At 37.3% G+C, this 13,817-nt stretch overlaps 1 protein-coding gene across 5 annotated transcripts in view; it reads right to left on the bottom strand.

The window, feature by feature from the left end:
• Positions 1–13,817, bottom strand: part of SPAG16 (sperm associated antigen 16) — a 1,157,251-nt gene that overhangs the window by 997,331 nt on the left and 146,103 nt on the right. Inside the window, exon 10 of one of the 5 annotated variants that reach the window (XM_074010023.1) lies at positions 7,247–7,914. The exons of the other annotated variants lie outside the window; for them this stretch is intronic. Coding sequence (XP_073866124.1) covers positions 7,882–7,914 — 33 coding nt within the window. The 3' untranslated portion in view covers positions 7,247–7,881. Of the gene's footprint in view, positions 1–7,246; positions 7,915–13,817 lie in introns of those variants that run through there. 5 annotated transcript variants of the gene reach the window in all.

The following is a 13,817-nucleotide window of genomic DNA, read 5'->3' as shown; positions in this document are numbered from 1 at the left end:
TGGCCAGGCGCAGTGGCTGAGCCAGAGGCTGAGGTGGGTGGATCACGAGGTCAGGAGATCGAGACCATGGTGAAACCCCGTCTCTACTAAAAATACAAATAATTAGTCCGGCACGGTGCTGGGCGCCTGTAATTCTAGCTATTTCGGAGGCTGAGGCAGGAGAATGGCGTGAACCCAGGAGGCAGAGCTTGCAGTGAGCTGAGATCACACCACTGCACTCCAGCCTGGATGACAGAGCCAGATTCCATCTCAAAAAAAAAAAGAGTTTCTCATTTTTGCATAGTATTATATGTTATATACTGAGAATGAACACACTGGAAATTAGAAATATCCAAAAGATTTATTACAGGAGGGCCACTAGTGACACCCAATGCAAATGTTCCCATAAAAGAGAAGAAATTTAGAATTATTTGAAAATAAATTAAATGGTATTTGTAAAGAAACATTATTTCAGATACAGATTTGCTATTAATAACCTACATATTTTCAAAGAAAGTGAAAGTGAATTTGTATAATTTAATTTCTCAAGATTTATTAAATATATACCATTATAAGGTGTGAGTAATATTAAGTACAAAATGTAATGTAATAAAATCAATATTTCCAATCCTCAAATAAACTCATGAGCTACTTGACCGGACAATACATTGAAACAAATTTAATGGAATGATAAGAGTAAAATAATCCAATGATATAATTACATTAACAGCAGTTTTATTTGTGTTAATTGTGTAAATATAATGACATGGTATCATAAGTCTACAGTATTACACATTTTTCTAACTGCCCCCAAATCCCCATTGCTTGCCATATGGGGAACAAATAAATTTAACTGCTTTCATAGGAAAACAAGACTAATCTTTTGCATCATCCCACTCTTTACCCAATCCGTTAGCCACAGATATTTCTCCTCACTCAAAAATGTGAAAACCCCTAGAAATTGTTTTTAATTGCCCAATTTATTCCTACTCACATCCTATACATCATGGATGAAGACGCTGTAGAAAAATGTGATTAAATGATTTATTTAACATTAAACACCTAATAAATAACAGCTTGGACTGAAACTCAGGGCTTCTGACCCCAAGCCCAATATACTTTTGGCTACATCTGACTAGAAATTTGAGCATTACTTAGCTTAGTTCTCAGTCATCTAAGTTAATGAGCATATAGGAATTAAAATATATAAGTAATATGAAGAATAAAAGGAGTATCTGCGGAATATGATGTTAACTAATTGAAACATGAGCTAGTTCCAAAGACCAGGTTTAAGTTAACTGTCCAAAATTATATAGATAGCAAGTAGTACTGGGATTATAAAGATAGTTGGCATACCTATTATTAACCTTGGCCCTTAATACATATTTTATGTCTATGTTATGTAATGGAACACATTAAAACTGATAATTTGCTATACTAAAATGAGTTGAGATTGTTTTCTCTCCTGAACAATGTGTCTTTTATCAGTCATTTTAGATTTAATAAATATTAAACTAAATTATATTGAGCTCCATATGGATGAAAAGTGTCCAATAACTAAAGAGAATAATTGTTATCTTTAAATTCTTTTATCCCTTTGCTTTTTAAATATTAGCTTCTTACTTTTTTATTATAACAGGATTACAGTATTTTCTCTTTCTTATTTGTATAAATTTAAGAGGTACAAGTGCAGTTTTGTTACATGGATGTATTATGTAAGGTGAAGTCTGGCCTTTTAGCTTAACCAGCAATTGAATAATGTACATTGTACCCATTAAGTAATTTCTTGTCCCTCATACCTTCTTCCACTCACCCACCCCTCCCAGGCTCTAATGTCTATTATTCCACACTATGTACATGTGTATCCATTTTTTAGTGCTCACTTATAAGTGAGACCATACAGCATTTGACTTTTTGTTTCTGCATTGTTTCACTTAAGATAATGACCTGCAATTCATTTAAGATAATATCATATCCATTTAATGATATGGTATCATAAGTATACAGTATTACATGTCCATGTTACTACAAGAGACACAATTTCATTCTTTTTTTATGGCTGAATAGTATTCCATAGTATTCCACTGGATAAATATGTACATTATTTTCTTTATTTATTCATCCACTGATGGACACTTAGGTTGATTACATATCTGTCCTATTGTGATTAGTGCTGCAATAACTATACAAGTGTAGGTGTCCTTTTTATAAATAATTTCTTTTCTGTTGGGTAGATAGGTAGTAGTGGGATTGCTGGATTGAAAGGTAGATGTATTTCTAGTTCTTTGAGATGTCTCCATACAGCTTTTTCATAGTGATTGTATTAATTTACATTCCCATAAACAGTGTCTAAGTGTTTCTTCACTATTATGTACATCCTTACCAAATCTATTATATTTTTTCTATTTTATAAATAGCCATATTCTGACTCATGTCAGATGACATCTCATTGTGGTTTTAATTTGCACTTGTCTGATGATTAGTAATGTTGAACATCTTTTCTATGCTTGTTAGCCATTTGTATATCTTCTTTTGAAAAATATCTATTTAAGTTGTTTGCCCACGTTTTCATGGTTTTCTTTTGTTGTTGTTTGAGCTCTTTATAAATTCTGGATATCGGTCCCCTATCAGATGCACAGTTTGCAAATACTTTCTCCTATTCCGCAAGTTGTCTGTTAACTCTGCTAATTATTTCCTTTGCTGGGCAGAGGCTATTTCATTTAATTAAGTCCCACTTATCTATTTTTGTTTTTATTACTTGTGCTTTTGAGGTCTTAGTCATAAATTCCTTGCCTAAATCAATGTCCAGAAGTGTTTTCCTAGGTCTTTTTCTAGTATTTTAATAGTATCAGGTCTTGTATTTAAGACTTTAATCCAACTTGAGTTTATTTTTATAGATGTTGAGAGATAGGGGTCTAGTTTCATTCTTCTGCATACAGCTATCCAATTTTCCCAGCACCATATATTGAAAACAGTGTCCCGCCGGGGTGGGGTGGCTCACGTCTGTAATCCCAGCACTTTGGAGATGAGGCAGGTGGATCATCTGAGGTCAGGAGTTCGAGACCAGCCTGACCAACATGGTGAAACCCTGTCTGTACTAAAAATACAAAAAATTAACCGGTCATAGTGGTGGGCACCTGTAATCCCAGCTACTCGGGAGGTTGGGGAAGGAGAATCGCATGAACCTGGGAGGCGGAGGTTGCAGTGAGCTGAGATAGGGCCATTGCACTCTAGCCTGGGTGACAAGAACAAGACTCCATCTCAAAAAAAAAAAAAAAAAGAAAAAAGAAAAGAAAAAAGAAAAAAGAAGAGTGTCCTTTCCCAGTGCTTTTTGGGTTACCATAGCCTTGTGGTAAAACGTGAGTACCTCCAGTTTTGCTCTTTTTGCTTAGAATTTCTTTAGCTATTAGGGCTCTTTTATGACTCCATATAAATTTTAAGATTTTACTTTATAATTCTGTGAAAAATGACATTGGTATTTTGATAGGAATTGTATTAAATCTGTAGATTGCTTTGGGTACATGGTCATTTTAATACTATTAATTTTTCCACTCCGTGAGCATGGGATATTTTTCCATTTGTTTGTGTCACCTACTATTTCTTTCATCAGTATTTTGTAATTTCCCCTGTAGGGATATTTCATCTCCTGGGTTAAATATATCACTAGCTATTTTTTCTTTTGTAGCTATTGTAAATGAGATTGCATTCTTGATTTCATTTTTAGCTCGACCATTACTGGTGCAGAGAAATGCTACAGATTTTTGTACATCAATTTTGTATAATAAAACTTTACTAAATACATTTATCAAATCTAAAAGTTTTTGGAGGAACCTTTAGAATTTTCTAATTAAGTATAAGATCAACAATGAATAGAAACAATTTGACTTCCTTTTTTCCACCTTGGATGCCTTTTCTTTCTTTCTCTTGTCTGATTGCTCTGGCTAGGACTTCCATTCTAAGTTGATTGGCAAAAGTAGACATTCTTATCTTGTTCTAGTTCTTAGAGGGATTGCTTCAAACTTTTCCCCACTCAGTATGATATTGGTCATGGGTTTGTCATATATGCCCTTTATTATCATAGAAGATATGTTCCTTCTATTCCTAGTTTGTTGAGGGTGTTTATAGTGAAATGATGCTGGAAATTATCAAATGCTTTTTCTGCATTTGTTAAGATTATCATATGGTTTTGTCCTTAATTCTGTTTGTGTGATGAACCATATTTATTGATTTGCAAATACTGAACAATCCTTGCATCCCTGGCAGTGGGGGAACCACTTGATCATGGTGTATTATCATTTTAGTGTGCTCTTGGATATGATTATCTGGTATTTTGTTGAGGATTTTGTATCTTTGTTCACTTGGGATATTCATCTATAGTTTTCTATTTTAGTTCTGTCCTCTCTGGTCTTTATTATCAGGGAGATACTGGCTTAATAGAATGACTTTTGAAAGATTCCCACCTCCTCAATTTTTTGAAACAGTTTCTGGAGGATGGGTTCCAGTTTTTCTTTGTACAACTGGTAAAATTCAGCAACCAGAATTTAAAACTATCTTCTCCTGGGCTTTTATTTGTTGGGAGATTATTTTTTATTACTAATTCAATCTCATTACTCATTATGGTTCTGTTTAGGATTTTTATTTATTCCTAGTTCAATCTTGGAAGGTTGTATGTTCCCAGGAATTTAGCCATTAACTCTAGATTTTCTAATTCATGAGCATATGGTTGTTCATGGTTGTCTCCAGTGACCTTTTGTATTTCTGTGGTATCAGTTGTAATGTGTTCTTTTTCATTTCTGATTACATTTATTTGGATCTTCTCACTTCTTTTGGTTAATCTAGCTAGTGGTTTATCAATTTTGTTTATCTTTTCAAAAAACAAATTTTCCATTTTATTGATTTTTTGTTACTCTTTAACTTGGTCTCAATTGCATTTGGTTCTGATCTGATCTTTGTTCTTTCTTCTTCCACCTTTGGATTTGGTTTGATCTTGATTTTCTAGTTCCTTCCAACACGATGTGAGGTTGTTATTTTGTGATCTTTCTTCTTTTAACATAGCCATTTAACCCTATCAACTTGCCTCTGAGCACTGCTTTTGCTGTATCCCAGAGGTTTTGATATATTGTGTTTTCATATTCCTACATTTCAAAAAACTTATTAATTTGTTTTAATTTTATCATTGACTCAAAGATCATTTAACATCATGTTTTTTATAGTTTCAAGAGTTCCACTTGGTATTAATTTCTAGTTTTATTTTACTATAGTTAGAGCTAAGACACTTGATAAAGTTACTATTTTTTTTAATTTATTGAGACTTGTTTTGTGGCCTAACATATGGTCTATCTTGGAGAATGTCACATGTGCTGATGAGAAAAATGTGTATTTTGTGGTTGTTGAGTAAAATGTTTTATAAATGTCTGTTAGGTCCATTTGGTCTAAAGTTTCATTGAAGTCCAGTATTTCTTTGTTGTTTTTCTGTCTCTATAATCTTTATAGTGCATCAGTAGGGTGTTGAAATCCCCCACTTATTGTGTTGCTATCTCTTTCTTTAGGTCTAGTAATATTTGTTTTATGAATCTGTGCCCTTTGGTGTTGGATACATATATATTTAGGAATGATATATCCTCTTATTGAATTAATCCCTTTATCATTATATAATGACTTTATTGTTCTTACAGTTTTTGATTTAATGTATGTGTTGTCTGATATAAGTACAGCTACTCCTGCTTGCTTCTGCTTTCTGTTCACATGGAATTTTTTTTTTTTTTTTTTTTTTTACCAGTTAGCAGCATATAATTGGTTTTTTTTTTTTTAATATCAATTCTGCCAATCTATATCTTTTAAGTGGAGAATTTAATCCATTTACATTCAAGGTTATTATTTGTATGTGAGGTTTTCTGCCTGTCATAATGTTAATTGTTATCTAGTTGTTTTGCAGATTATTTTTTTTCCCGTCTGTTTGCCTTTCTGGTTTCGTGGACTCCTGTTATGCTACCATTTGATTTCTTTCTCTTCTTCCTTTGTGTAATTGTGTTATAAGACCTGATAATCTTATACTTTTATGTGTTTTAATGATGGCAAATATCAACCTTTCTTTCCCATGTTTAGAACTCATTTGAGCATTTCTGGTAGAGCTGGTGATAAATTCCTCAGTGTTTGCTTGTCTGAGAAAAACTATTTCTTTTTCATTTATGAAGCTTATTCTGGCAAGATATAAAATTTGTGGTTGGCAGTTTTTTCTCTAAGCACTTTGAAAATAGGATCCAATCTTTTTTAATTTATAAGGTTTCTGCTGGAAAGTTGCTCTTGTTCTGATAGAGTTTCCTTTATAGGTGTCTAGATGCTTTTCTCATGCTGATTTTAGAATTTTTTTCCTTTGTGTTGACTTTAGACAGTCCAATGAGTATATGTAGTTTGGAAATCCATCTTGCTGTGTATTTTCTGGAGTTTGTTGGTCCTCTTGTATCTAGATATCTAAATATATTGCTAGCCTAGGGAATTTTTCATCAATTACTTCCTTAAATAGGTTTTCTAAACTTTTTGCTTTTTCTTATCTCTTGTGAATACCAATGATATGTAAGTTCAGTCACTTTATGTCAGAGGTATCCAATCTTTTGGCTTCCCTGTGTCACATTGGAAGAAGAATAATTGTCAGGGTCTATACATAAAATACATTAACAATAACAATAGCTGATGAGCTTTAAAAAATTGGAAAAAATCTCATAATGTTTTCAGAAAGTTTATGAATTTTTGTTGGGCCACATTCAAAGCTGTCCTGGGCTGCATGCAGCCCATGGGCCACAGGTTAGAAAAGCTTGCTTTATGTAGTCCTGTACTTCTCAAAGGCTTTCTTCATTTGTTTTTCTTCTTTTTTACTTTTGTCTGACTGGATTAATTCAAAAGACCTGTCTTCATGTTCCAAAATGCTCTTTTCTTTTTGGTCTCATCTATTGTTGAAACTGTCAATTGTATTTTGTAATCTTTTCAATGAACTTTTCATTTCCAGAAGTTCTGTGTGTTTGTTTTTAAGATATCTGTCTCCTTAGTAAATTTCTCATTTATATTCTGAATTGATTTTCTAATTTCTTTGTATTTGTTTTCAGATTTCTCTTACAACTCATTGATCTTCTTTAAAAATCAATATTTTGAACTCTTTACCTGGAATATTGAATATTTCTTTTTAGTTAGGACACATTGCTAGAGAATTACTGTGTTTCTTTATGTGTATCGTTACACATTACTTTTTCATATTCCTGTGTTATTACACTAATTTATTTATATTTGGAGAAATAGTCACTTCTTATTTTTGAATTTATTTTCTTGGGGGCAGGACTTTTATTTTTTTCTTGAGAATGTGATTATGATATATATTGAGTAGAGTCATTTGGCTTTGCCTCTAGGTGTGTTCAGTGGCAAAGAATCTGTAGATTTTCCTTGGTTATAAATAGCCTTAGGGTAGTGGCTTTCTCAAATGTTGGTTGTAGTAGTGGTGTACCAGGTGGGTGAGCAGACTCATGTCCTCCTGAGAAGCTGAGGTGTCATGGAAGATGGTGGTAGCAAAAGTTATGTGAAACTTATCTTGTTTCCAAATGCTATGCAATTCTGCCAGTAAATTTTGTATTGGATTGTGTAGGTGGAACTTCAGGCCAATAGTTCATGCTTGCAGATAAGATCTGTCTGTGGTGATAGCAATAGGGTTTATACTTGATCTTTTTCAACCAGGAAAAGTAATCCATTGTCCCAGGCAATTAGGTAGGCCAGGCAACACTTAGTGATCTAGGTCCTGTGGTCTAGCATTGTGAGAAGGTGGTGGGAGTCAAGTTGGGTGAAGCTGGAAAGGGCAATAGAGAAATTCTGTACTCAGGCCTTGCAATGGTGTGTAGAAGCACCAGCTCTGATGGGAATTCAGGAGCAATTGCAGTCATCTTGTAGATATTCCTGAAGGAGAAGCAAAGCAATTATTGCTGCATCAAGTTGGCACAGGAAGGGAGAGGCAGCCCGGTCCCTAGTCTAGGCAGATGAATATAGGACCCACCTCTCTCCTCTCTCTTTCTCTCTTTTTTTTTTTTTTTGAGATGGAGTCTCACACTGTCACCTGGCTGGCGTACAGTGTTGTTATCTTGGCTCACTGCAACCTCTGCCTCCCAGCTTCAAGCAATTCTCCTGCCTTAGCCTCCTGAGCAGCTGGGATTACAGGAGCCCGCTACCATGCCCAGCTAATTTTTTGTATTTTTAGTAGAGCAAGGTTTCACTATATTGGCCAGGCTGGTCTCAAACTACTGATGTCGTGATCCGCCCACCTCAGATTCCCAAAGTGCTAGGATTACAGGCATGAGCCACCGTGCCCGACCTTCTCCTCTCATTCTTTAGACCTGGCAGGGCTCACTCCCCAACCCAATAAAGGGTACAAGTTGAGATACTCGGTAAAGTCATGTGCAGTTTACCTTTAGTCTGCAAAGTCACCCTGGGCTGCATAACTTGAAACTGGAACAAAACCATGCCTCTCTGGCAAATCTCCTTCTGCTCCACCCATGAAGAGAGAGAGCCCCATTAAAATGCCCACAGCTGGAGCAAATGCCACACTCATCTCTCAGTTTTGGCTGTGGGAGCCCCTCTGTTTCCCCAAACCCAGCATTACAATCCCCTGTCCAAGTCCCTTTAGTGCTCAAGTCTGCCACTACTGCTAGGTCACAGAATCCCACTTGGCTTGGTATCAGCTAGGATTGAGAATCACGTTTTTCTATCAGTTCCCAAGTACTGGAAAATGCTTGGGGTGCTTCCTAGTGATGTCCCTTCTTATAGTGTTTTAGCCTCTCTCCAAGTTAGATTCAGGGCTTGGGAAGGACAAGATATTCTCCCATAGCCTGGACTGCATGGATCCCCAGTGGAAATGTGGATTGCAAAGGGATACTTTTTCTCCCTCTCCTATATTGAGACTTCACTCACAGTTTTCAGTCAGACACTACCACACAGGCTGCCCACTTACCTTCTCTTCCCCAATATCTAAAGTTTTTATTCACTTTATGTTGAATTCCTGTGTGCCTTCTTGGATAAAGTTTCACATTGTGAATTCTACACACTGTGTTGCTTCTTCCAAGTGGGTGGGGGCACTCTAGAAAATCCTCTAATCTGTCATATTCTATATTAGCTTTTGATGATGTGTTTAACTACATAAGAGGCCAAGGCTAGATTCTCTATTTAGCACTATTTCCCTCAATATCACAATTAGAAAATACAATGTACTAATTTTTAGATTAATTATACATATATCAAAGAAAATTAAATCTACACGGAATATTTTACTGATAGCCACTTTCCAGAAAAGCGATCTTTCCTAAACAGTCATTATAAAGCAGATAAGATGCTCAGTTTTGACAACCAGACGTGAGATATGATGGAAAATATCCTTATAATTTAACATATCAACTATTTCTGGAGAATAGCAACTTGGTCCTTGCTCTCTTTGCTTTCAGGATGAGAATATGTAGATAAAGATCATTTTCTCTGATTTTTCTGTTCAACTTAAAATTTAACTTTCACATCCCGCTATAGACAGAAAATGATAATTTACTCTGCATGTAAATTTGACTTTCTTTATTGAGATGTGTTATGTATAGAATGAGTGAACCAGAAAATTAGAAGTCAGTCAAAACAATCCAAGTTACCATTTTAAAATTTACAGGCGGGGGGGCGGAGCAAGATGGCTGAATGGGAACAGCTCCAGTCTCCAACTCCCAGCGCGAGCAACACAGAAGACCGGTGATTTCTGCATTTTCAACTGAGGTACTGGGTTCATCTCACTAGGGAGTGCCAGACAATCTGTGCTGGTCAGCTACTGCAGCCCAACCAGCGAGAGCTGAAGCAGGGTGAGGCATCGCCTCACCTGGGAAGCGCAAGGGGAAAGGGAATCCCTTTTCCTAGCCAGGGGAACTGAGACACACAACACCTGGAAAATCGGGTAACTCCCACCCCAATACTGCACTTTAAGCAAACAGGCACACCAGGAGATTATATCCCACACCTGGCTAGGAGGGTCCCACGCCCACGGAGCCTCCCTCATTGCTAGCACAGCAGTCTGTGATCTAACCGCAAGGCAGCAGCGAGGCTGTGGGAGGGGCGCCCGCCATTGTTGAGGCTTAAGTAGGTAAACAAAGTCGCTGGGAAGCTCGAACTGGGTGGAGCTCACAGCAGCTCAAGGAAACCAGCCTGTCTCTGTAGACTCCACCTCTGGGGACGGGGCACAGATAACAACAAAAGCAGCAGAAAACCTCTGCAGATGCAAATGACTCTGTCTGACAGCTTTGAAGAGAGCAGTGGATCTCCCAACACGGAGGTTGAGATCTGAGAAGGGACAGACTCACTGCTCAAGTGGGTCCCTGACCCCTGAGGAGCCTAACTAGGAGACATCCCCCACTAGGGGCAGTCTGACACCCCACACCTCACAGGGTGGAGTACACCCCTGAGAGGAAGCCTCCAAAGCAAGAATCAGACAGGTACACTTGCTGTTCAGCAATATTCTATCTTCTGCAGCCTCTGCTGCTGACACCCAGGCAAACAGGGTCTGGAGTGGACCTCAAGCAATCTCCAACAGACCTACAGCTGAGAGTCCTGACTGTTAGAAGGAAAACTATCAAACAGGAAGGACACCTACACCAAAACCCCATCAGTACGTCACCATCATCAAAGACCAGAGGCAGATAAAACCACAGAGATGGGGAAAAAGCAGGGCAGAAAAGCTGGAAATTCAAAAAATAAGAGCGCATCTCCCCCGGCAAAGGAGCGCAGCTCATCACCAGCAACGGATCAAAGCTGGACGGAGAATGACTTTGACGAGATGAGAGAAGAAGGCTTCAGTCCATCAAACTTCTCAGAGCTAAAGGAGGAATTACGTACTCAGCGAAAAGAAACTAAAAATCTTGAAAAAAAAGTGGAAGAATTGATGGCTAGAGTAATTAATGCAGAGAAGGTCATAAACGAAATGAAAGAGATGAAAACCATGACACGAGAAATACGTGACAAATGCAAAAGCTTCAGCAACCGACTCAATCAACTGGAAGAAAGAGTATCAGCGATTGAGGATCAAATGAACGAAATGAAGCGAGAAGAGAAACCAAAAGAAAAAAGAAGAAAAAGAAATGAACAAAGCCTGCAAGAAGTATGGGATTATGTAAAAAGACCAAATCTACGTCTGATTGGGGTGCCTGAAAGTGAGGAGGAAAATGGAACCAAGTTGGAAAATACTCTTCAAGATATCATCCAGGAGAATTTCCCCAACCTAGTAGGGCAGGCCAACATTCAAATCCAGGAAATACAGAGACGCCACAAAGATACTCCTCGAGAAGAGCAACTCCAAGACATAAAATTGCCAGATTCACCAAAGTTGAAATGAAGGAAAAAATCTTAAGGGCAGCCAGAGAGAAAGGTCGGGTTACCCACAAAGGGAAGCCCATCAGGCTAACAGCAGATCTCTCGGCAGAAACTCTACAAGTCAGAAGAGAGTGGGGGCCAATATTCAACATTCTTAAAGAAAAGAATTTTAAACCCAGAATTTCATATCCAGCCAAACTAAGTTTCATAAGTGAAGGAGAAATAAAATCCTTTACAGATAAGCAAATGTTTAGAGATTTTGTCACCACTAGGCCTGCCTTGCAAGAGACCCTGAAGGAAGCACTAAACATGGAAAGGAACAACCGGTACCAGCCATTGCAAAAACATGCCAAAATGTAAAGACCACTGAGGCTAGGAGGAAACTGCATCAACTAACGAGCAAAATAACCAATTAATATCATAATGGCAGGATCAAGTTGACACATAACAATATTAACCTTAAATGTAAATGGACTAAATGCTCCAATTAAAAGACATAGACTGGCAAACTGGATAAAGAGTCAAGACCCATCAGTCTGCTGTATTCAGGAGACCCATCTCACAAGCAGAGACATACATAGGCTCAAAATAAAGGGATGGAGGAAGATCAACCAAGCAAATGGAAAACAAAAAAAAGCAGGGGTTGCAATCCTAGTCTCTGATAAAACAGACTTTAAACCATCAAAGATCAAAAGAGACAAAGAAGGCCATTACATAACAGTAAAGGGATCAATTCAACAGGAAGAGCTAACTATCCTAAATATATATGCACCCAATACAGGAGCACCCAGATTCATAAAGCAAGTCCTTAGAGACTTACAAAGAGACTTAGACTCCCATACAATAATAATGGGAGACTTCAACACTCCACTGTCAACATTAGACAGATCAATGAGACAGAAAGTTAACAAAGATATCCAGGAATTGAACTCATCTCTGCAGCAAGCAGACCTAATAGACATCTATAGAACTCTCCACCCCAAATCAACAGAATATACATTCTTCTCAGCACCACATCGCACTTATTCCAAAATTGACCACATAATTGGAAGTAAAGCACTCCTCAGCAAATGTACAAGAACAGAAATTATAACAAACTGTCTCTCAGACCACAGTGCAATCAAACTAGAACTCAGGACTAAGAAACTCAGTCAAAACCTCTCAACTACATGGAAACTGAACAACCTGCTCCTGAAAGACTACTGGGTACATAACGAAATGAAGGCAGAAATAAAGATGTTCTTTGAAACCAATGAGAACAAAGACACAACATACCAGAATCTCTGGGACACATTTAAAGCAGTGTGTAGAGGGAAATTTATAGCACTAAATGCCCACAAGAGAAAGCAGGAAAGATCTAAAATTGACACTCTAACATCACAATTAAAAGAACTAGAGAAGCAAGAGCAAACACATTCAAAAGCTAGCAGAAGGCAAGAAATAACTAAGATCAGAGCAGAACTGAAGGAGATAGAGACACAAAAAACCCTCCAAAAAATCAATGAATCCAGGAGTTGGTTTTTTGAAAAGATCAACAAAATTGACAGACCGCTAGCAAGACTAATAAAGAAGAAAAGAGAGAAGAATCAAATAGATGCAATAAAAAATGATAAAGGGGATATCACCACCGAACCCACAGAAATACAAACTACCATCAGAGAATACTATAAACACCTCTACACAAATAAACTGGAAAATCTAGAAGAAATGGATAATTTCCTGGACACTTACACTCTTCCAAGACTAAACCAGGAAGAAGTTGAATCCCTGAATAGACCAATAGCAGGCTCTGAAATTGAGGCAATAATTAATAGCCTACCAACCAAAAAAAGTCCAGGACCAGATGGATTCACAGCTGAATTCTACCAGAGGTACAAGGAGGAGCTGGTACCATTCCTTCTGAAACTATTCCAATCAATAGAAAAAGAGGGAATCCTCCCTAACTCATTTTATGAGGCCAACATCATCCTGATACCAAAGCCGGGCAGAGACACAACAAAAAAAGAGAATTTTAGACCCATATCCCTGATGAACATCGATGCAAAAATCCTCAATAAAATACTGGCAAGCCGGATTCAGCAGCATATCAAAAACCTTATCCACCATGATCAAGTGGGCTTCATCCCTGGGATGCAAGGCTGGTTCAACATTCGCAAATCAATAAACATAATCCAGCATATAAACAGAACCAAAGACAAGAACCACATGATTATCTCAATAGATGCAGAAAAGGCTTTTGACAAAATTCAACAGCCCTTCATGCTAAAAACGCTCAATAAATTCAGTATTGATGGAACGTACCTCAAAATAATAAGAGCTATTTATGACAAACCCACAGCCAATATCATACTGAATGGGCAAAAACTGGAAAAATTCCCTTTGAAAACTGGCACAAGACAGGGATGCCCTCTCTCACCACTCCTATTCAACATAGTGTTGGAAGTTCTGGCTAGGGCAATCAGGCAAGAGAAAGA

The sequence above is a fragment of the Macaca fascicularis genome, chromosome 12 (assembly GCF_037993035.2).
Source record: "Macaca fascicularis isolate 582-1 chromosome 12, T2T-MFA8v1.1".
NCBI classification, from domain to species: domain Eukaryota; kingdom Metazoa; phylum Chordata; class Mammalia; order Primates; family Cercopithecidae; genus Macaca; species Macaca fascicularis.
Note: the sequence above shows the minus strand (reverse complement) of the source record. Positions and strands in the feature narration are given on the sequence as shown.